This window comes from Engystomops pustulosus, chromosome 4, assembly GCF_040894005.1.
Source record: "Engystomops pustulosus chromosome 4, aEngPut4.maternal, whole genome shotgun sequence".
Taxonomy (NCBI): domain Eukaryota; kingdom Metazoa; phylum Chordata; class Amphibia; order Anura; family Leptodactylidae; genus Engystomops; species Engystomops pustulosus.
This window is the reverse complement of record NC_092414.1, coordinates 218,541,231-218,567,757: the sequence shown is the minus strand read 5'-3', so window position 1 is coordinate 218,567,757 and position 26,527 is coordinate 218,541,231. Positions and strand designations below refer to the sequence as shown.

Genomic DNA, 26,527 nt, shown 5'->3' with positions numbered 1-26,527 from the left:
CTGTGACATCATCTATTGTCAGTAGTGGTGTAATGATGGGTCAGTGTTATCTATATTGAGGTTATTGTACATGGAGGGGGAGGAGATAAGCTGTGACATCATCTATTGTAAGTAGTGATGTAATGATGGGTCAGTGTTATCTATATAGAGGACATTGTACAGGGAGGGGGAGGGGATAAGCTGTGACATCATCTATTGTCAGTAGTGATGTAATGATGGGTCAGTGTTATCTATGTAGAGGTCATTGTACAGGGAGGAGGAGGAGATAAGCTGTGACATCATCTATTGTCAGTAGTGATGTAATGATGGGTCAGCGTTATCTATATAGAGGTCATTCTACAGGGAGGGGGGAGGAGATAAGCTGTGACATCATCTATTGTCAGTAGTGATGTAATGATGGGTCAGTGTTATCTATATAGAGGACATTGTACAGGGAGGGGGAGGAGATAAGCTGTGACATCATCTATTGTCAGTAGTGATGTAATGATGGGCCAGTGTTATCTATATAGAGGACATTGTACAGGGAGGGGAGGAGATAAGCTGTGACATCATCTATTGTCAGTAGTGATGTAATGATGGGTCAGTGTTATCTATATAGAGGTCATTGTACAGGGAGGAGGAGATAAGCTGTGACATCATCTATTGTCAGTAGTGATGTAATGATGTGTCAGTGTTATCTATATAGAGGTCATTGTACAGGGAGGGGGAGGAGATAAGCTGTAACATCATCTATTGTTAGTAGTGATGTAATGATGAGTCAGTGTTATCTATATAGAGGATATTGTACAAGAAGAGGGAGGGGATAAGCTGTGACATCATCTATTGTCAGTAGTGATGTAATGATGGGTCAGTGTTATCTATATAGAGGTCATTGTACAGGGAGGGGGAGGAGATAAGCTGTGACATCATCTATTGTCAGTAGTGATGTAATGATTGGTCAGTGTTATCTATATAGAGGTCATTGTATAGGAAGGGGGAGGAGATAAGCTGTGACATCATCTATTGTCAGTAGTGATGTAATGATGGGTCAGTGTTATCTATATAGAAGTCATTGTACAGGGAGGGGGAGGAGATAAGCTGTGACATCATCTATTGACAGTAGTGATGTAATGATGGGTCAGTGTTATTTATATAGAGGTCATTGTACAGGGAGGGGGAGGAAATAAGCTGTGACATCATCTATTGTCAGTAGTGATGTAATGATTGGTCAGTGTTATCTATATAGAGGTATTTGTATAGGGAGGGGGAGGAAATAAGCTGTGACATCATCTATTGTCAGTAGTGATGTAATGATTGGTCAGTGTTATCTATATAGAGGTATTTGTATAGGGAGGGGGAGGAGATAAGCTGTGACATCATCTATTGTTAGTAGTTATGTAATGATGAGTCAGTGTTATCTATATAGAGGACATTGTACAAGAAGGGGGAGGGGATAAGCTGTGACATCATCTATTGTCAGTAGTGATGTAATGATTGGTCAGTGTTATCTATAAAGAGGTCATCGTATAGGAAGGGGGAGGAGATAAGCTGTGACATCATCTATTGTCAGTAGTGATGTAATGATGGGTCAGTGTTATCTATATAGAGGTCATTGTACAAGGGGGGGAGATAAGCTGTGACATCATCTATTGTCAGTAGTGATGTAATGATGGGTCAGTGTTATCTATATAGAGGACATTGTACAGGGAGGGGGAGGAGATAAGCTGTGACATCATCTATTGTTAGTAGTGACGTAATGATGGGTCAGTGTTATCTATATAGATGTCATTGTGCAGGGAGGGGGAGGAGATAAGCTGTGACATCATCTATTGTCAGTAGTGATATAATGATTGGTCAGTGTTATGTATATAGAGTTTATTGTACAGGGAGGAGGAGGAGATAAGCTGTGACATCATCTATTGTCAGTAGTGATGTAATGATGGGTCAGTGTTATCTATATAGAGGTCATTGTACAGGGAGGGGGAGGAGATATGCTGTGTCATCATCTATTGTCAGTAGTGATGTAATGATGGGTCAGTGTTATCTATATAGAGGTCATTTTACAGGGAGGAGGAGAAGATAAGCTGTGACATCATCTATTGTCAGTAGTGATGTAATGATGGGTCAGTGTTATCTATATAGAGGTCATTGTACAGGGAGGGGGAGGAAATAAGCTGTGACATCATCTATTGTCAGTAGTGATGTAATGATGGGTCAGTGTTATCTATATAGAGGACATTGTACAGGGAGGGGGAGGAGATAAGCTGTGACATCATCTATTGTCAGTAGTGACGTAATGATGGGTCAGTGTTATCTATATAGAGGTCATTGTGCAGGGAGGGGGAGGAGATAAGCTGTGACATCATCTATTGTCAGTAGTGATATAATGATTGGTCAGTGTTATGTATATAGAGTTTATTGTACAGGGAGGAGGAGGAGATAAGCTGTGACATCATCTATTGTCAGTAGTGATGTAATGATGTGTAAGTATTATCTTTATAGAGGTCTTTGTATAGGGAGGGGGAGGAGATAAGCTGTGACATCATCTATTGTTAGTAGTGATGTAATGATGAGTCAGTGTTATCTATATAGAGGTCATTTTACAGGGAGGGGGAGGAGATAAGCTGTGACATCATCTATTGTCAATAGTGATGTAATGGTGGGTCAGTGTTATCTATATAGAGGTCATTGTGCAGGGAGAGGGAGGAGATAAGCTGTGACATCATCTATTGTCAGTAGTGATATAATGATTGGTCAGTGTTATGTATATAGAGTTTATTGTACAGGGAGGGGGAGGAGATAAGCTGTGACATCATCTATTGTCAGTATTGATGTAATGATGGGTCAGTGTTGTCTTTATAGAGGTCTTTCTACAGGGAGGTGGAGGAGATAAGCTGTGACATCATCTATTTTCAGTAGTTATGTAATGATGGGTCAGTGTTGTCTTTATAGAGGTCATTGTACAGGGAGGGGGAGGAGATAAGCTGTGACATCATCTATTGTCAGTAGTGATGTGATGATGGGTCAGTGTTGTCTTTATAGAGGTCATTGTACAGGGAGGGGAAGGAGATAAGCTGTGACATCATCTATTGTCAGTAGTGATGTGATGGTGGGTCAGTGTTAACAGGGGAGGGGATAAGCTGTGACATCATCTATTGTCAGTAGTGGTGTAATGATGGGTCAGTGTTATCTATATTGAGGTCATTGTACATGGAGGGGGAGGAGATAAGCTGTGACATCATCTATTGTCAGTAGTGATGTAATGATGGGTCAGTGTTATCTATATAGAGGTCATTGTACAGGGAGGGGGAGGAGATAAGCTGTGACATCATCTATTGTCAGTAGTGGTGTAATGATTGGTCAGTGTTATCTATATAGAGGTCATTGTATAGGAAGGGGGAGGAGATAAGCTGTGACATCATCTATTGTCAGTAGTGATGTAATGATGGGTCAGTGTTATCTATATAGAAGTCATTGTACAGGGAGGGGGAGGAGATAAGCTGTGACATCATCTATTGACAGTAGTGATGTAATGATGGGTCAGTGTTATTTATATAGAGGTCATTGTACAGGGAGGGGGAGGAAATAAGCTGTGACATCATCTATTGTCAGTAGTGATGTAATGATTGGTCAGTGTTATCTATATAGAGGTATTTGTATAGGGAGGGGGAGGAAATAAGCTGTGACATCATCTATTGTCAGTAGTGATGTAATGATTGGTCAGTGTTATCTATATAGAGGTATTTGTATAGGGAGGGGGAGGAGATAAGCTGTGACATCATCTATTGTTAGTAGTTATGTAATGATGAGTCAGTGTTATCTATATAGAGGACATTGTACAAGAAGGGGGAGGGGATAAGCTGTGACATCATCTATTGTCAGTAGTTATGTAATGATTGGTCAGTGTTATCTATAAAGAGGTCATCGTATAGGAAGGGGGAGGAGATAAGCTGTGACATCATCTATTGTCAGTAGTGATGTAATGATGGGTCAGTGTTATCTATATAGAGGTCATTGTACAAGGGGGGGAGATAAGCTGTGACATCATCTATTGTCAGTAGTGATGTAATGATGGGTCAGTGTTATCTATATAGAGGACATTGTACAGGGAGGGGGAGGAGATAAGCTGGGACATTATCTATTGTCAGTAGTGATATAATGATTGGTCAGTGTTATGTATATAGAGTTTATTGTACAGGGAGGAGGAGGAGATAAGCTGTGACATCATCTATTGTCAGTAGTGATATAATGATGGGTCAGTGTTATCTATATAGAGGTCATTGTACAGGGAGGGGGAGGAGATAAGCTGTGTCATCATCTATTGTCAGTAGTGATGTAATGATGGGTCAGTGTTATCTATATAGAGGTCATTTTACAGGGAGGAGGAGGAGATAAGCTGTGACATCATCTATTGTCAGTAGTGATGTAATGATGGGTCAGTGTTATCTATATAGAGGTCATTGTACAGGGAGGGGGAGGAAATAAGCTGTGACATCATCTATTGTCAGTAGTGATGTAATGATGGGTCAGTGTTATCTATATAGAGGACATTGTACAGGGAGGGGGAGGAGATAAGCTGTGACATCATCTATTGTCAGTAGTGACGTAATGATGGGTCAGTGTTATCTATATAGAGGTCATTGTGCAGGGAGGGGGAGGAGATAAGCTGTGACATCATCTATTGTCAGTAGTGATATAATGATTGGTCAGTGTTATGTATATAGAGTTTATTGTACAGGGAGGAGGAGGAGATAAGCTGTGACATCATCTATTGTCAGTAGTGATGTAATGATGTGTAAGTATTATCTTTATAGAGGTCTTTGTATAGGGAGGGGGAGGAGATAAGCTGTGACATCATCTATTGTTAGTAGTGATGTAATGATGAGTCAGTGTTATCTATATAGAGGTCATTTTACAGGGAGGGGGAGGAGATAAGCTGTGACATCATCTATTGTCAGTAGTGATATAATGATTGGTCAGTGTTATGTATATAGAGTTTATTGTACAGGGAGGGGGAGGAGATAAGCTGTGACATCATCTATTGTCAGTATTGATGTAATGATGGGTCAGTGTTGTCTTTATAGAGGTCTTTCTACAGGGAGGTGGAAGAGATAAGCTGTGACATCATCTATTGTCAGTAGTGATGTGATGATGGGTCAGTGTTGTCTTTATAGAGGTCATTGTACAGGGAGGGGAAGGAGATAAGCTGTGACATCATCTATTGTCAGTAGTGATGTGATGGTGGGTCAGTGTTAACAGGGGAGGGGATAAGCTGTGACATCATCTATTGTCAGTAGTGGTGTAATGATGGGTCAGTGTTATCTATATTGAGGTTATTGTACATGGAGGGGGAGGAGATAAGCTGTGACATCATCTATTGTAAGTAGTGATGTAATGATGGGTCAGTGTTATCTATATAGAGGACATTGTACAGGGAGGGGGAGGGGATAAGCTGTGACATCATCTATTGTCAGTAGTGATGTAATGATGGGTCAGTGTTATCTATGTAGAGGTCATTGTACAGGGAGGAGGAGGAGATAAGCTGTGACATCATCTATTGTCAGTAGTGATGTAATGATGGGTCAGCGTTATCTATATAGAGGTCATTCTACAGGGAGGGGGGAGGAGATAAGCTGTGACATCATCTATTGTCAGTAGTGATGTAATGATGGGTCAGTGTTATCTATATAGAGGACATTGTACAGGGAGGGGGAGGAGATAAGCTGTGACATCATCTATTGTCAGTAGTGATGTAATGATGGGCCAGTGTTATCTATATAGAGGACATTGTACAGGGAGGGGAGGAGATAAGCTGTGACATCATCTATTGTCAGTAGTGATGTAATGATGGGTCAGTGTTATCTATATAGAGGTCATTGTACAGGGAGGAGGAGATAAGCTGTGACATCATCTATTGTCAGTAGTGATGTAATGATGTGTCAGTGTTATCTATATAGAGGTCATTGTACAGGGAGGGGGAGGAGATAAGCTGTGACATCATCTATTGTCAGTAGTGATGTAATGATGGGTCAGTGTTATCTATATAGAGGACATTGTACAGGGAGGGGGAGGAGATAAGCTGTGACATCATCTATGGTCAGTAGTGATGTAATGATGGGTCAGTGTTATCTATATAGAGGTCATTGTACAGGGAGGGGGAGGAGATAAGCTGTGACATCATCTATTGTCAGTAGTGATGTAATGATGGGTCAGTGTTATCTATATAGAGGTCATTGTACAGGGAGGGGGAGGAGATAAGCGTTGACATCATCTATTGTCAGTAGTGATGTAATGATTGATGCAAAGTTTAGGTTCATACCGAATTTCATGCTTTTGGCACCCACAAACCTGATGAACAAACAGAGGCTATTATTCGTTATCTGTGTCTGTGGGAGAATTTGCTGCTTATCATAGGGTCCATCGTGCTAGGCAGTGACTTGTAAATCATCAGCTATTGCCGTGTCCAGGTCAGTGAGTGGTACAGAAAAGGCTTTTATTATTATTAAGTGGAAATATAAAATTATTGCCCCTTTAAGGGCACTGAGACGTATTACATTGGTGCAGTGACATTCCTACTGATCCAGGATTAAAATAACACCTTCCCCCCGCCATGTGGATACAACCTGCTGCCAGGGCACATGGTGCGAGCGGAAGGGGAGGAGCCTTTGAGCTTTTGTAGGGCAGGATAGTTTTCAGGTGCCAGGACGTGTTTGTAGAGCCCCTGAGGCAGCGTTCACATGCAGCATTTTGTTTTTTTGCTTTTTAAAACACAGTCCAAAGGCTCCGCCTGCGATCGCACGTTGCGGTAAGATTGCATTTACGTTGCGTTCAGTTAACATGTTGGAATCACAAAGTTACCAAAACATGTGATCACGAGTGGAGACTTTGGATTGTGTTTCCAAATGTTACCAAAATGTGACGTGTGACCGTGGCCTCAGGTACCACAAACCCTTATCCGAGAGAATTTGTAAACTTTTTATCACGTGGTATCGGGGGCATATTAACCCCTGATGGGCTTTTTCCATTTTACTTCCTGTTTATCGCTCCCTACTTTCAAAAATCAATAACATTTTTATTTTTCTGTGTAACAAATTGTCCTTCCCAGTGACAGTATTTTATATTCCATTCCTTGTACTGGGAAGCCGGAAATATAATTCAACATGCAGTAATATTTACAAGAACCTGCATTTGCGCCAATCTTTCACTGTACATTCCAAATGGCATCTCTAATATATTCTTTGGTTTAGTTGGATCACAGGGATACAAAATTTGTATATGTTAAAGTGTTAATAGATTTTAACAAAATTAAAACTTTTTGTACCCCCCAAAAAAAGATTACTTTTACCATATTCTAAGTCGAATAACTTTTCCATACTGAGAGTACAGAGTTGTCTAAGTTTGAATTTTTTTTCGGGACAATCTGACATTTTTAGTGCTAACATTTTCGGGACTAAGTGACCTTTAGGTCAGTTTTTATAACATTTTTTATGTGTTGTAATAGGGCAAAAAGTGGCGATTTGGATATATGAGCGCATTTTCCCATTACGCGGTTCACTGCCGAAATAACCATTTTTAAATTTTCATTGATTGGGAATTTTGGAACTCGGTGATACCTAATGGGGCAGATTTACTTACCCGGTCCTTTCGCGATCCAGCGGCGCGTTCTCTGCGGTGGATTCGGGTCTTCCGGGGATTCACTAAGGCAGTTCCTCTGACGTCCACCAGATGTCGCTGCTGCGCTGAAGTCCGCCGAGGTCCGCCAGAGTGCACGATCCTCTGCCGGGTGAAGGTAAGTGTGTGTCCAGCTACACTTTTTTTTTTTAAATGCGGCGGTTTCTCCGAATCCGTCGGGTCTTCGTACGGCCACACCCCCCGATTTCCGTCGCCTGCATGCACAATCTGATCGCGTGAGCAATACAGGGAAAATCAGAGCAAAACGGAAAAATTCAGTTACCCGTCGCAAAAACGCGAATCGGGCCCTTAGTAAATGACCCCCAATATGTTGTGTTTTTTTCCCTTTTTTATTATTTATTGTTTTATATGTGTTGGGGGCTTTTGGGACATTCTAACACATTTTATTTTTATTTTTTATTCTTTTTTTGTGTTTTTTTGTACTTTTTTGTTTTTACAATAATAGTATATGAACTAGTGATCATGTGATCACTAGTTCATACTAATGCACTGCAATAACCTTGCAATACATCAACATGTGGGGGGGTCAGGTCATCTTACTCGGAAAAAAACTGCCCAACATATTTGTAGATGCATTTTCTGCTTTTATTTAGTTAATGAGGGGTAAAGTTAATAGAACGGGGGGATTTGTGGGGGGGGGGGGACCTTTCAAAACCCCTACCGAAATGAGATGGCCCCTAAAATAATTGATTCAAAAATTTTCATTAAAATATGTGAGAGGATGCTGTTCAATTTGTCATCTTTCTAGCGTCCTAATAAAACAAACGGACACTTCTAAAAAACACAAAGCTGAGATATGGTGAATGCCGTATATACTCAAGTATAAGACAAATTTTTTAGCACAAAAAAATGTGCCGAAAAACCCTAATTCGCAGCCATCCGCACACACTATGCTGTCAGGAAGCGGCTGACATCATGGCACCTACGACTGACCGCACGGGGAGACGAGGGTCAGAATAGGGCCTGCCGGGGGAGGGGGGAGAGGAGGGAGGTCATATACTACAGGGTCTGTCAGTCTATATACTACAGGGGGCTGGCAGGCTATATAATAAAGGGGCTGGCAAGCTATATACTGCAAGGGCTGTCTGGCTATATACCACAGAGGTCTGTCTGGCTATTTACTACATGGGGCAGGCTATATACTACAGGGAGCGGGCTATATATACTACAGGGGGCTTGCTGGCCATACACTACAGGGGGCTGGCAGGCTATATACTACAGGGGCTGGCAGGCTATATACTACAGGGGGCTGGCAGGCTATACACTACAGGGAGCTGGCAGGCTATATACTACAGGGGCTGGCAGGCTATATACTACAGGGGATGGCAGGCTATATACTACAGGGGGCTGGCAGGCTATATACTACAGGGGTAGGCTATATACTACAGGGGCTGGCAGGCTATATACTACAGGGGGCTGGCAGGCTATATACTACAGGGGGCTGGCAGGCTATATACTACAGGGGCTGGCAGGCTATATACTATAGGGGGCTGGCAGGCTATATACTACAGGGGCTGGCCGGATATAGACTATAGGGGGCTTGCAGGCTATATACTACAGGGAGCTTGTTGGCTATATACTACAGGGGGCTGGCAGGCTATATACTATAGGGGGCTGGCAGGCTATATACTACAGGGGCTGGCAGGCTATATACTATAGGGGGCTTGCAGGCTATATACTACAGGGGGCTTGTTGGCTATATACTACAGGGGGCTTGTTGGCTATATATTACAGGGGGCCTGCAGGCTATATACTACATGGGGCTTGCTGGCTATATACTGGGAGGAGGCTGTGACCAATGCATTTCCCACCCCCGTCTTATACTCGAGTCAATAGGTTTTCCCAGCTTTTTGTGTTAAAATTAGGGTTCTTGGCTTATAGTCGGGTCGGCTTATACATGTAACTATATATGGTAACTAATTTGGGTAGGTAGACCATCAATTTAAAAAACAGATTATTTTGAAGTTTGAAAATAGCTCATTTTTTCTAAATGTTTACAAATTCACCTTTTTTTTTATATAAATAAATGCTAAATATATCAACCAAAATTTCCCACTAACATGAAGTATGAAATGTCACAGAAAAAAAAATTGAAAAACACTTGAGAAAGTTAAAGCCTTCTAAAGTTATAACCGGATAAATTGACACATGCTGGGTTTCAAAAATAGGCCTCAGTCATCAGGGCCACTAAGGGGTTAATGGAACTCCGAATTCTAAAATATTTCAATTTCAAATTGATAGAACTTCAGAATTACAAAGGTTTCAATTCCAGATAAATGGAACTTCAAATTTTTAATTTTTCCAATCCGAAATGATGGAACTTCAAATTGAAAAAAATTTCAATTCTGGATAACTGGAACTTTTAACACACCACACATAGACCACACTGCACAGGACACTGCACATAGTACACACTGCACATAGTACAAACTGCACATAGTACACACTGCACATAGTACACACTGCACATAGTAAACTGCACATAGTACACACTGCACTTAGTACACACTGCACATAGTACACACTGCACATAGTACACATCCTGCACATAGTACATCCCCTGCACATAGTACACACTGCACTTAGTACACACTGCACATAGTACACACTGCACATAGTACACACTGCACATAGTACACACTGCACATAGTACACACTGCACATAGTACACACTACACAGGACACTGCACATAGTACACACTGCACATAGTACAAACTGCACATAGTACACACTGCACATAGTACACACTGCACATAGTAAACTGCACATAGTACACACTGCACTTAGTACACACTGCACATAGTACACACTGCACATAGTACACACTGCACATAGTACACATCCTGCACATAGTACATCCCCTGCACATAGTACACACACTGCACATAATACACACTGCACATACTACACACTGCACATAGTATACCCTGCACATAGTATACCCTGCACATAGTACACCCAGCACAAAGTACACACTGCACATAGTGCGCACTGCACATAGTACACACTGCACATAGTACACACTGCACATAGTACACAGGACACTGCACATAGTACACACTGCACGTAGTACACATTGCACATAGTACACAGGACACTGCACATAGTACAGACTGCACAGGACACTGCACTTAGTACACACCGCACATAGAACACACTGCACAGGACACTGCACATAGTACACTGCACATAGTACACACCGCACATAGAACACACTGCACATAGTACACACCGCACATAGAACACACCGCACATAGTACGCACTGCACATAGTACACACCGCACATAGAACACACTGCACTAGAGATGAGCGAGTATACTCGTCCGAGCTTGATGCTCGTTCGAGTATTAAGGTACTCGAAACGGCTCGTTGCTCGGACGAGTATTTCCCCTGCTCGAGATCGAGCATTTAATTAAAAAAACACAGTGAAGAACAATGAAGAATAGAATAAAAACAGTGAACACAGGATCATTTAAGTGAAAAACACAGTGAAAAACACAGTGAAGAATAGATTACAGATGTTCGGCACATCTGCTTACTTGTCGGAAGATACGCGCGGAACGGTGCGAACAAAATAGTATGTGAAGAACAATATATATGTGTGAAGAACACATTGAAGAACACGGTGAGCAGGACAGAGACAACGGGGAGCAGCACAGAGACACCGGGGAGCAGCACAGAGACACCGGGGAGCAGCACGGAGACATCGGGCAGCGGCACGGAGACATCGGGGAGCGGCACGGAGACATGGGGGCACGGAGACATCGGGGAGCGGCACGGAGACATCAGGGAGCGGCACGGAGACATCGGGGCACGGAAACATCGGGCAGCGGCACGGAGCGGCACGGAGACATCGGGGCACGGAGACATCGGGGCACGGAGACATCGGGGCACGGAAACATCGGGCAGCGGCACGGAGACATCGGGGAGCGGCACGGAGACATCAGGGCACGGAGACATCGGGGAGCGGCACGGAGACATCGGGGCACGGAGACATCGGGGAGCGGCACGGAGACATCGGGCAGCGGCACGGAGACATCGGGCAGCGGCACGGAGACATCGGGGCACGGAGACATCGGGGCACGGAGACATCGGGGCACGGAGACATAGGGGCACGGAGACATCGGGGAGCGGCACGGAGACATCGGGGAGTGGCACGGAGACATCGGGGAGACTTCAGTGGAAGAAGAGCAGCGGATCCCGGGACAGCGTATCACCCCGACAAGTAAGCAGATGTGCCGAACATCTGCAATCTATTCTTCACTGTGTTTTTCACTTAAATGATCCTGTGTTCAATGTTTTTATTCTATTCTTCACTGTTCTTCACATCTGCTAACTTGTCGGGAGATAATATATGCGCGGAACAGTGAAGAATAGATTGCAGATGTTTGCATACATCTACTAACTTATCAGAAGACATTCTTTTTCAATTAATTAACACATTTTATTCCCGAACCATGGTCCCTTTGAAAAATGCTCGAGTCTCCCATTGACTTCAATGGGGTTCGTTATTCGAGACGAGCACTCGAGCATCTGGAAAAGTTTGTCTCGAATAACGAGCACCCGAGCATTTTAGTGCTCGCTCATCTCTACACTGCACATAATACACACTACACAGGACACTGCACATAGTACACAGGACACTGCACGTACTACACAGGACAGTGCACATAGTACACACTGCAGATAGTACACAGGACACTGCACATAGTAGAGACTGCACAGGACACTGCACATAGTACACACTGCACATAGAACACACTGCACAGAATGCTGCACATAGTACACGCTGCACGTAGTACACAGGACACTGCACATAGTACACACTGCACATAGTACTAACTGCACAGGACACTGCACGTAGTACACACTGCACATAGTACTAACTGCACAGGACACTGCACATAGTAGACAGGACACTGCGCATAGTAGAGACTGCACAGGACACTGCACATAGTACACACCCTGCACATAGTACACTGCACAGAATGCTGCACATAGTACACGCTGCACGTAGTACACAGGACACTGCACATAGTACACAATGCACATAGTACTAACTGCACAGGACACTGCACGTAGTACACACTGCACATAGTACTAACTGCACAGGACACTGCACATAGTAGACAGGACACTGCGCATAGTACACACTGCACATAGTACACTATACACATAGTACACAGGACTCTACACATAGTACACAGGACACTGTACATAGTACACACTGCACATAGTACACTATACACACTACACACACTATACACTATACACACTATATACACTATACACACTATACACACTACACAGGACACTGCACATAGTACACACTGCACTGTAGGTAGTAAATGTGCCCCATAATGTCTGCTCTGATATGTTATTATCTTTTTTATCATCTAGATCCCTAATATAAACATTTCTTGATGAACCTCATTATATTATTAGTCTTGGCAGCAGCTTTCTGGCTTTGGTTGTTACATCTAGGATTACTGTCCACAAATAATCACAGGTCTATTCCCCGCCGTGGTTTCACCCTGTAGCTTAACATTTTATATAGAATTGTATTATTTGTTTCCTCTCTCTAACACCCTAAGAGCTGCACAGGACACGCAATGTGATGCGGGAGCAGGAAGTAGTCATCTCGTGACCCACATCCCTATCAGTGAGGAGGAGGTTGTGGTGCCCTCGCCTCTTAGTTCCACTCTCCTGGTGCCTCATTCCTCATTTCCACATAACTGAGAGACAAAAAGGGAACTTTGATGATGAAATAATAAAAAATATGCAACTAAAAGAAACAGAAAATGCTATGTATTTATGTAGAACAATGGCTATAACTACCAGAAAATTACAATATTTCTTTAAGAATTTTGGAATTTAATATCACTGAATTTCCAAATTTTATTCCAATAAAAAAATACCAAATCCAGCAACATACCCTATGGATGTCACAGCTTATCTCCTCCCCCTCCCTGTACAATGACCTCTATATAGATAACACTGACTCATCATTACATCACTACTGACAATAGATGATGTCACAGCTTATCTCCTCCTCCTCCCTGTACAATGACCTCTATATAGATAACACTGACCCATCATTACATCACTACTGACAATAGATGATGTCACAGCTTATCTCCTCCTCCCTCCCTGTACAATGACCTCTATATAGATAACACTGACCCATCATTACATCACTACCGACAATAGATGATGTCACAGCTTATTTCCTCCCCCTCCTGTACAATGACCTCTATATAGATAACACTGACCCATCATTACATCACTACTGACAATAGATGATGTCACAGCTTATCTCCTCCCCCTCCCTGTACAATGACCTCTATATAGATAACACTGACCCATCATTACATCACTACTGACAATAGATGATGTCACAGCTTATCCCCTCCCCCTCCCTGTACAATGACCTCTATATAGATAGCACTGACCCATCATTACATCACTACTGACAATAGATGATGTCACAGCTTATCTCCTCCTCCTCCCTGTACAATGACCTCTATATAGATAACACTGACCCATCATTACATCACTACTGACAATAGATGATGTCACAGCTTATCTCCTCCCCCCTCCCTGTACAATGACCTCTATATAGAGAACACTGACCCATCATTACATCACTACTAACAATAGATGATGTCACAGCTTATCTCCTCCTCCTCCCTGTACAATGACCTCTATATAGATAACACTGACCCATCATTACATCACTACTGACAATACATGATGTCACAGCTTATCTCCTCCCCCTCCCTGTACAATGACCTCTATATAGATAGCACTGACCCATCATTACATCACTACTGACAATAAATGATGTCACAGCTTATCTCCTCCTCCTCCCTGTACAATGACCTCTATATAGATAACACTGACCCATCATTACATCACTACTGACAATAGATGATGTCACAGCTTATCTCCTCCCCCCTCCCTGTACAATGACCTCTATATAGAGAACACTGACCCATCATTACATCACTACTGACAATAGATGATGTCACAGCTTATCTCCTCCTCCTCCCTGTACAATGACCTCTATATAGAGAACACTGACCCATCATTACATCACTACTGACAATAGATGATGTCACAGCTTATCTCCTCCTCCTCCCTGTACAATGACCTTTATATAGATAACACTGACCCATCATTACATCACTACTGACAATAAATGATGTCACAGCTTATCTCCTCCCCCTCCCTGTACAATGACCTCTATATAGATAACACTGACTCATCATTACATCACTACTAACAATAGATGATGTCACAGCTTATCCCCTCCTCCTCCCTGTACAATGACCTCTACATAGATAGCACTGACCCATCATTAAATCACTACTGACAATAGATGATGTCACAGCTTATCTCCTCCCCTCCCTGTACAATGACCTCTATATAGATAACACTGACCCATCATTACATCACTACTGACAATAGATAATGTCACAGCTTATCTCCTCCCCCTCCCTGTACAATGACCCCTATATAGATAACACTGACCCATCATTACATCACTACTGACAATAGATGATGTCAAAGATTATCTCCTCCCCCTCCCTGTACAATGACCTCTATATAGATAACACTGACCCATCATTACATCACTACTGACAATAGATGATGTCACAGCTTATCTCCTCCCCCTCCCTGTACAATGACCTCTATATAGATAACACTGATCCATCATTACATCACTACTGACAATAGATGATGTCACAGCTTATTTCCTCCCCTCCCTGTACAATGTCCTCTATATAGATAACACTGATCAATCATTACATCACTACTGACAATACATGATGTCACAGCTTATCTCCTCCCCCTCCCTGTACAATGACCTATATATAGATAGCACTGACCCATCATTAAATCACTACTGACAATAGATGATGTCACAGCTTATCTCCTCCCCTCCCTGTACAATGACCTCTATATAGATAACACTGACCCATCATTACATCACTACTAACAATAGATGATGTCACAGCTTATCTCCTCCCGCTCGCTGTACAATGACCTCTATATAGATAACACTGACCCATCATTACATCACTACTGACAATAGATGATGTCACAGCTTATCTCCTCCCCCTCCCTGTACAATGACCTCTATATAGATAACACTGACCCATCATTACATCACTACTGACAATAGATGATGTCACAGCTTATCTCCTCCCCCTCCCTGTACAATGACCTCTATATAGATAACACCGACCCATCATTACATCACTACTGACAATAGATGATGTCACAGCTTATCTCCTCCCCCTCCCTGTACAATGACCTCTATATAGATAACACTGACCCATTATTACATCACTACTGACAATAGATGATGTCACAGCTTATCTCCTCCTCCTCCCTGTACAATGACCTCTATATAGATAACACTGACCCATCATTACATCACTACTGACAATAGATGATGTCACAGCTTATCTCCTCCTCCTCCCTGTACAATGACCTCTATATAGATAACACTGACCCATCATTACATCACTACTGACAATAGATGATGTCACAGCTTATCTCCTCCCCCTCCCTGTACAATGACCTCTATATAGATAACACTGACCCATCATTACATCTCTACTGACAATAGATGATGTCACAGCTTATCTCCTCCTCCTCCCTGTACAATGACCTCTATATAGATAACACTGACCCATCATTACATCACTACTGACAATAGATGATGTCACAGCTTATCTCCTCCTCCCCCCTGTACAATGACCTCTATATAGATAACACTGACCCATCATTACATCACTACTGACAATAGATGATGTCACAGCTTATCTCCTCCCCCTCCCTGTACAATGACCTCTATATAGATAACACTGACCCATCATTACATCACTACTGACAATAGATGATGTCACAGCTTATCTCCTCCCGCTCCCTGTACAATGACCTCTATATAGATAACACTGACCCATCATTACATCACTACTGACAATAGATGATGTAACAGCTTATCTCCTCCCCCTCCCTGTACAATGACCTCTATATAGATAACACTGACCCATCATTACATCACTACTGACAATAGATGATGTCACAGCTTATCTCCTCCCCCTCCCTGTACAATGACCTCTATATAGATAACACTGACCCATCATTACATCACTACTGACAATAGATGATGTCACAGCTTATCTCCTCCCCCTCCCTGTACAATGACCTCTATATAGATAACACCGACCCATCATTACATCACTACTGACAATAGATGATGTCACAGCTTATCTCCTCCCCCTCCCTGTACAATGACCTCTATATAGATAACACTGACCCATTATTACATCACTACTGACAATAGATGATGTCACAGCTTATCTCCTCCTCCTCCCTGTACAATGACCTCTATATAGATAACACTGACCCATCATTACATCTCTACTGACAATAGATGATGTCACAGCTTATCTCCTCCTCCTCCCTGTACAATGACCTCTATATAGATAACACTGACCCATCATTACATCACTACTGACAATAGATGATGTCACAGCTTATCTCCTCCTCCCCCCTGTACAATGACCTCTATATAGATAACACTGACCCATCATTACATCACTACTGACAATAGATGATGTCACAGCTTATCTCCTCCCCCTCCCTGTACAATGACCTCTATATAGATAACACTGACCCATCATTACATCACTACTGACAATAGATGATGTCACAGCTTATCTCCTCCCGCTCCCTGTACAATGACCTCTATATAGATAACACTGACCCATCATTACATCACTACTGACAATAGATGATGTAACAGCTTATCTCCTCCCCCTCCCTGTACAATGACCTCTATATAGATAACACTGACCCATCATTACATCACTACTGACAATAGATGATGTCACAGCTTATCTCCTCCCCCTCCCTGTACAATGACCTCTATATAGATAACACTGACCCATCATTACATCACTACTGACAATAGATGATGTCACAGCTTATCTCCTCCCCCTCCCTGTACAATGACCTCTATATAGATAACACTGATCCATCAATACATCACTACTGACAATACATGATGTCACAGCTTATCTCCTCCCCCTCCCTGTACAATGACCTATATATAGATAGCACTGACCCATCATTAAATCACTACTGACAATAGATGTTGTCACAGCTTATCTCCTCCCCCTCCCTGTACAATGACCTCTATATAGATAACACTGACTCATCATTACATCACTACTAACAATAGATGATGTCACAGCTTATCCCCTCCTCCTCCCTGTACAATGACCTCTATATAGATAGCACTGACCCATCATTACATCACTACTGACAATAGATTATGTCACAGCTTATCTCCCCCTCCCTGTACAATGTCCTCTATATAGATAACACTGACCCATCATTACGTCACTACTGACAATAGATGATGTCACAGCTTATCTCCTCCCCTCCCTGTACAATGACCTCTATAAAGATAACACTGACCCATCATTACATCACTACTGACAATAGATGATGTCACAGATTATCTCCTCCCCCTCCCTATACAATGATCTCTATATAGATAACACTGACCCATCATTACATCACTACTGACAATAGATGATGTCACAGCTTATCTCCTCCCCCTCCCTGTACAATGACCTCTATAAAGATAACACTGACCCATCATTACATCACTACTGACAATAGATGATGTCACAGCTTATCTCCTCCCCCTCCCTGTACAATGACCTCTATATAGATAACACTGACCCATCATTACATCACTACTGACAATAGATAATGTCACAGCTTATCTCCTCCCCTCCCTGTACAATGACCCCTATATAGATAACACTGATCCATCATTACATCACTACTGACAATAGATGATGTCACAGCTTATCTCCTCCTCCTCCCTGTACAATGACCTCTATATAGATAACACTGACCCATCATTACATCACTACTGACAATAGATGATGTCACAGCTTATCCCCTCCCCCTCCCTGTACAATGACCTATATATAGATAGCACTGACCCATCATTAAATCACTACTGACAATAGATGTTGTCACAGCTTATCTCCTCCCCCTCCCTGTACAATGACCTCTATATAGATAACACTGACTCATCATTACATCACTACTAACAATAGATGATGTCACAGCTTATCCCCTCCTCCTCCCTGTACAATGACCTCTATATAGATAGCACTGACCCATCATTACATCACTACTGACAATAGATGTTGTCACAGCTTATCTCCTCCCCCTCCCTGTACAATGACCTCTATATAGATAACACTGACTCATCATTACATCACTACTAACAATAGATGATGTCACAGCTTATCCCCTCCTCCTCCCTGTACAATGACCTCTATATAGATAGCACTGACCCATCATTACATCACTACTGACAATAGATGATGTCACAGCTTATCTCCTCCCCCTCCCTGTACAATGTCCTCTATATAGATAACACTGACCCATCATTACATCACTACTGACAATAGATGATGTCACAGCTTATCTCCTCCCCTCCCTGTACAATGACCTCTATAAAGATAACACTGACCCATCATTACATCACTACTGACAATAGATGATGTCACAGCTTATCTCCTCCCCCTCCCTGTACAATGACCACTATATAGATAACACCGACCCATCATTACATCACTACTGACAACATATGATGTCACAGCTTATCTCCTCCTCCTCCCGGTACTGTCACCTCTATATAGATAACACTGACCCATCATCACATCACTACTGACAATAGATGATGTCACAGCTTATCTCCTCTTCCTCCCTGTATAATGACCTCTATATAGATAACACTGACCCATCATTACATCCCTACTGGAAATAGATGATGTCACAGCTTGTCTCCTCCCCCTCCTGTACAATGACCTCTATATAGATAACACTGACCCATCATTACATCACTACTGACAATAGATGATGTCACAGCTTATCTCCTCCCCCTTCCTGTACAATGACCTCTATATAGATAACACTGACCCATCATTACATCACTACTGACAATAGATGATGTCACAGCTTATCTCCTCCCCCTCCCTGTACAATGACCTCTATATAGATAACACTGACCCATCATTACATCACTACTGACAATAGATGATGTCACAGCTAATATTCTCCCCCTCCCTGTACAATGACCTCTAAATAGATAACACTGGCCCATCATTACATCACTACTGACAATAGATGATGTCACAGCTTATCTCCTTCCCCTCCCTGTACAATGGCCTTTATATAGATAAAACTTACCCATCACTGCATCACTAGTGACAATAGATGATGTCACAGCTTATCTCCTCCCCCCTCTTTGTACAATTACCTCTATATAGATAACACTGACCCATCATTACATCACTACTGAACACAGATGATGTCACAGCTTATCCCCTCCCCCTCTTTGTACAATGACCTCTATATAGATAACACTGACCTATCATTACATCACTACTGACAATAGATGATGTCACAGCTTATCCCCTCCCCCCTCCCTGTACAATGACCTCTATATAAATAACACTGACCCATCATTACATCACTACTGACAATAGATGATGTCACAGTTTATCTCCTCCTCCCCCCTGTACAATGACCTCTATATAGATAACACTGACCCATCATTACATCACTACTGAAAATAGATGATGTCACAGCTTATCCCCTCCCCCCTCCCTGTACAATGACCTCTATATAAATAACACTGACCCATCATTACATCACTACTGACAATAGATGATGTCACAGCTTATCTACTCCCCCCTCCCTGTACAATGACCTCTATATAGATAACACTGACCCATCATTACATCACTACTGACAATAGATGATGTCACAGCTTATCCCCTCCCCCTCCCTGTACAATGACCTCTATATAGATAACACTGACCCATCATTACATCACTACTGACAATAGATGATGGCACAGGTTATCCCCTCCCCTCCTAACGTCACAAATAAAAGGTGGGATAGAAAAAGTTACACTCCATGTTTTTTTACAAATTTACATCATCATTTTTGTCCGCTTTTAACATTAAGTCTTTATTTATAAATATTTATCAAAAACAGCAGAATAATGACTGACACCAATAACAAGATGAGACAAGTGAGAAGTTTCTGCATTTACCAGAACATGAATAACTCAATAATTGTATGAATTTATCACAGAGTTGTTCATGACGGAGAACACAGATCGTCATTCATATGCACCGAAGATGGCACCAACATTACACGAGGTCCTGCTGAAGGCTCTGGAGAAGCTGGAGGACTCAAGTTTCCAGAGATTCATAGAGAATCTAATTGTGTGGGAAGTAAGAGAAGAATATAAAAATATCCCAAAGCATTGGAATACTGGGGCAGGTCTGGATCACGTTGCTGGGCAGATTGTTGACTATTTTAGATCTGCCTATGGGGCTGAGGTGACCCTGGCCATCCTAGAGGACATCAATGAGAAGAAAGTCCGTCAGGAACTGCAGGATGACCTGAAGAATGGTAAGAATCTAGAAATCCCAAAAATGTTATGGAAAATTTTAATATTCAGCTTTTACTATTACATATTCTACATCCACATTGCACATGTGTCATGCCATCTGCGTGATGTCATTATTATATTCATTCCTCTAACACTCTCCATACACTTCAACACCAAACAAGGGGATAATAATAAATATGTATACTTAATATATTCTCACAGTTCTGCTGCTACTAACAAAATAGACCAAAGTATGATTACTAGAGTTGAGCAAATCCAAACCGATAAGTTTGGGTCCATGGCTAACTTTGCGGGTTCAGGTCCATAGATTCTATTAACCCCTTACTGTACAATTTTACTCAGTGTTATTGCTGTTTTAGCTCCTATCATAGTGCTGTGAGATTCTGTGAGCTGACAATGTGCTTAGATTATCAGGGTCCAGGTTTAGATACACTTTGATTTAGCTTCTGAACATTCTACTAGTATCTGACACATAGAAAAAGAGATGCGACAGATCAGAGATGAGATGATCCATGAGATGCATATTACACATAATGACATTCTCAGCTCTGTTAAATTACCTATAACATGCATAGACTCAGCTCCACTGTATGCCTCCTGGATAAAGACCTTAACTTTCTTTTGCTTGTAGAGTAAGTCTCTGCATGCTGCTGTTTGCCGGCAGGAAGTGCCTGTGTCTGATCTGGTCTTGTAATGCAGGTGGGAGGGGCAGGAAGCAGAGAACCTGCAGAATCCCGTTCTTCTGATCTGTGGGGTTTCCATCACTGAGTCCAGTGCTGATCTGTGAGTGGAGAGGGACTAACTTATTATCACTGGAAGACCCCTTAAAGGGGTTGTACGTGAGTAATAAAAAAAAAAAGGTGGTAGCTACATAAAAAAATAAACTTGTACTTACCTTGTTCAGCGTTTCTGGTGTCCCACACCGTGGTCCCTCCATGCCGTGCCCTTGTTTGTTTGTGGAAGTTTTGCTCAGCATGCCCACCCATCACTGTGTCGCAGCACCTTATACAGTGCTGGAACATGGGGCGTGTGGCTGTGCCTGGCTACCCGGAAGCTGTCCAAGCGGAGCTTCTGTGCACCAGTACACAAATAAAGGCATGGGGTGGAGGGACAGCGGCGCGGGACACAGGGAGTGTGGTTAAGGTATGTACAAGTTTATTTTTTTTATGCAGACTCCGGGCCATCTTGTTATTTTTTATTACTCTTGGACAACCCCTTTAATGCTTTGTTATTGAGTTGCACTTACATATATCTTTCTATTTTTGTTCTTTGCCAGTGGACATGAGAAAATTTGGACTTGGAACAATGATGTTTACAGGTAAGAAGTTGAGACTAGAAGATACTTTGTAGACACATTGGGGGTCATTTACTAAGGGGCCGATTCACGGTTTCCCGACGCGTTACCCAAATATTTCCGATTTGTGCCGATTTTCCCTGTATTGCCCCGGGATTTTGGCGCACGCGATCGGATTGTGGCGCATCAACGCTGGCATGCACGCAACGGAAATCGGGGAGCGTGGCCGAACAAAGCCCCACGGATTTGGAAAAACCGCCGCTTTTTAAAAAAAAAATTGTCGCAAGACTCGACATTACCTTCACCAGGTATAGGCTCGTGCATTCCGGCGGACCTCGGGGAACTTCAGCGCAGCAGTGACATCTGGTGGACGGCGGAGGAACTACCTTAGTGAATCGCCGGAAGACCCGAATCCACCACAGAGAACGCGCCGCTGGATCGCGAATGGGCCGGGTAAGTAAATCTGCCCCATTGGGGCTCATTTACTAAGGGGCCGTCGGACGCATTTTTCTGCTTCGCGACAAATCGCCTCAGGATTTTGGCGCACGCGATCGGATTTTTCCGCATCGGAGCCGGCTTTCACGCGACAGAGATCTGGGGGCGTGGCCGTCGGACAACCCGACGGATTCTGCTAAACCACAGAATTTGAAAAATTGAAATGTGTCACAAGATCACGCACTTACATGCACCAGGAAGAAGCAGGTGAACTCCGGCGGACCTCGGAGCAGAAGTGACGGATGCAGGAACTCGGGCGCACAAGCTCAGTGAATCGCGTCGGACCCGAATCCTCGTCGGACAACGCGCAGCTGGATCGCGACAGGACCGGGTAAGTAAATCTTTCCCCAATAGTTCTATCATCTTCATCATAATATATCATCACATAGATAACGTAACCTTGAATCCTCCTACCACACTCTTTACTACAGATTCCTACAACTTCATCTGGACCACCACTGTTGGATCATAGGATGGAATGGATGGACTTAAATCTGTATCTTATATGATACTATAAAAATAGTTTAGTACATTGGGGCAGATTTACTTACCCGGCCCATTCGCGATCCAGCGGCGCGTTCTCTGCGGTGGATTCGGGTCTGGCCGGGATTTATGAAGGTAGTTCCTCCGCCGTCCACCAGGTGGCGCTGCTGCGCTGAAAGGCATCTGAATGTGCCGGAATACACCGAGCTGGACCAAGTGAAGGTAAGCGCTTCACCAAGCGACACATTTTCGGTTTTTAAATGCCGCGGTTTTTCCAAATACGTCGGGTTTTCGTTCGGCCACGCCCCCCGATTTCCGTCGCGAGCATGCCGGCGCCGATGCGCCACAATCCGATCGCGTGCGCCAAAATCCCGGGGCAATTCAGGTACAATCGGCGCAAATCGGAAATATTCGGGTCACACGTTGGGAAAACGCGAATTGGGCCCTTAGTAAATGACCCCCATTATATTTATTCTGCGATAGATTCCTCTACTGCAACAGTCAGTGTAGAAGAGTGAAAAGTACCGCACACACATCTCACACAACTCTTTCTTCCTTCCTTCCATTCTGCAGACAGGGTGAACTTCATTGACAATCACCGGCCAGACCTCGAAAGAATCGTTCATGTAGATCCAGTTCTGTACGATCTCAGGATACGAGATCTGCTGACCCGGGAACAGTACTATGACTTGACTAGAAGGCCAACGACCCAGGAGAAGGTTAGAGGGTTGTGTGATATTACCAGGCACTGGAAGGATGATAGGAAGTATATGGCTTACACCGCTTTCAGAAAGTGCAATGAAGAAATCATCAAAGATTTGGAGCTAAGCTGGAAAAAGATTGGGAGACCCAAATCGCCCAATGGTAAGTCTGGGATCCCTTTTGTAGAAGTGGAATTTATCATTTTAGGTGCTAGAAAATCCAATCCTTTAATTTATACTCCTAAAGGGTGAGAGAAGCGAAATGCAAGAAAGGTTTGAGAAATATCTAAAAGTCTATTAAATAAAAATAAAAAGCCATAAATGACCACACCACAAGTACAAACTGTACTTACTGGACAGTAGTTCGGCTGTATATTGTTGAATTGCTATTTTAAAGATCCTGTATTTACAGCCATGGGACTTTTGGTAAGGGTACTAGCTGTCATGGCAACCTGTCCGTACAATAAGGCACATTTACTTAGGGTCCGCGGACTGCAATTCCGTTGGGTTTCCCGACTATTTCCGATTTGCGCTGCATTTATGCGACTTTCATGCGACACAAATCTGAGGTGAGGGGGGGGGGGGTGCCCGTTGGACAACCCGACTGATTCAAGACTAAGCGCGGGATTTAAATTTTAAATTGTCGCAAGACAATGCACTCACATATATCGGAAAGAAGAAGGTGAACTCCGGCGTGCCTCAGCGGGGAAACAACACATGCAGGATCTCTGGTGCATGATCTTGGTGAATTGCGTCAGGACTTCATCCGTGTCGGACAGTCCGGAATGGGGATCGTAAGAGGACCGGGTAAGTAAATGTGCCCCAATTTGTTTCGAAAAAAAAACACTCATAATCTTTTGAGCAAATTAAAGCTTTCTAAAGTTATTAACCGGTTCGCGACCGCCCGCCGTGTATTCATGGCGGCGGTCGGCTCGCGCTGCATGGAGAGGGCTCACGCGCTGAGCCCTCTCCATAGCCGGTAAGTCTTTGCTGCATATTGCAACAAAGGCTTACCGGTAACACCCGCGATCGGTGCTAGCACGGCAGCCTCAAAAAGCCGGCAGCCTCAAAAAGATAGCGGCGCATGGGCGCCGCCATCTTACCTGGGATCGCCGCTCCCCGTGACGTCATCGGGGGGCGGCGATCCGTCTCCATGGTAGCCTCGGGTCTTCCGAAGACCCGTGGCATTTTGTTTTAACCCCTTCATTACAATGTGCTGATAGCACATTGTAATGAATGAGGAGGAAAATCCCCATATACTGCCATACTGTAGTATGGCAGTATATGATAGGATCGATCAGACAACCTAGGGTTAGAGTACCCTAGGGAGTCGGAAAAATAGTATAAATAAAAAAAAAAAAAGTAAAAAAAAAAAAATATTATAATAAAAAAACCTAAAATTTCAAATCACCCCCCTTTCCCTAGAACTGACATAAATATAAATAAACAGTAAAAATCATAAACACAGCAGGTATCGACGCGTCCGAAAATGCCCGATCTATCAAAATATGATAACGGTTTTTCAATGCGTTTAACCCCGTAACGCAAACAGCGCCCAAAGTCGAAAATGGCACTTTTTTGCCATTTTGAAAAATATAAATCTATAAAAAGTGATCAAAAGGTCGTACAGTCCTGAAAATGATATAATTGAAAATATTATCAAATTTCGCAAAAAATGACACCATCCACAGCTCCGTATACCATCACCCAGGCAATTGCTGACTCGGTACGATTAGAGATGAAAGGAAAGTAAAAGAATTCTGCCTGACCAACCCCTTCTAACTAAATAAACATACATACAACTTTTTGAATTGGAAGGTGATTGGTCACAGCCTTTATTGAAAATGTTTACAATCTGTAAAAAACAAACTTTGTTAAAACACAAAAAATATAACAATCATATAACAATTCTTTTTCAAATTAAAATGATGGGTGAGCAGAGTCCTTGACAACAGCTTCCAAAAATTGCCACCAATATTTCCATAATCATCTTCGTCCGGTGCCTTTATATACCATTATATATATGCACAGAAAGCACGCTCGGCGTGCGATGTCACAACTACCAAAACCACTAGCCGCCAACCTCCAAGCAAGTGGCGTGAGCAGAGGTGACTAACCATCAAACTTAATAAAACCAACCAGGTCCTAAAAGGGGAGGCCACCCCCATGAAGGATCCTGGCATAAATCATCTTAACTTCCGGACTTAAAATAACCACACCATCTTTTCCTCAACTTGTTATCCACTTTACCAGTTGAATTAGCTGTTGCCAAGAACCCCGCCCCCGCCACCGCATGGCGGCTTGACCCCTTAAGCCGGCATGCCCCTCCACACCCGCACAGCAAAGCCAG

General features: G+C 42.9%; 1 protein-coding gene across 1 annotated transcript in view; it reads left to right on the top strand.

The window, feature by feature from the left end:
* Nucleotides 1-26,527, top strand: part of LOC140125817 (uncharacterized) — an 80,191-nt gene that overhangs the window by 25,359 nt on the left and 28,305 nt on the right. Inside the window, exons 3-5 of the mRNA XM_072144688.1 lie at nt 20,880-21,203; nt 22,481-22,522; nt 24,050-24,340. Of these exons, the coding sequence (XP_072000789.1) occupies nt 20,880-21,203; nt 22,481-22,522; nt 24,050-24,340 (657 nt within the window). The remainder of the gene's footprint in view (nt 1-20,879; nt 21,204-22,480; nt 22,523-24,049; nt 24,341-26,527) is intronic.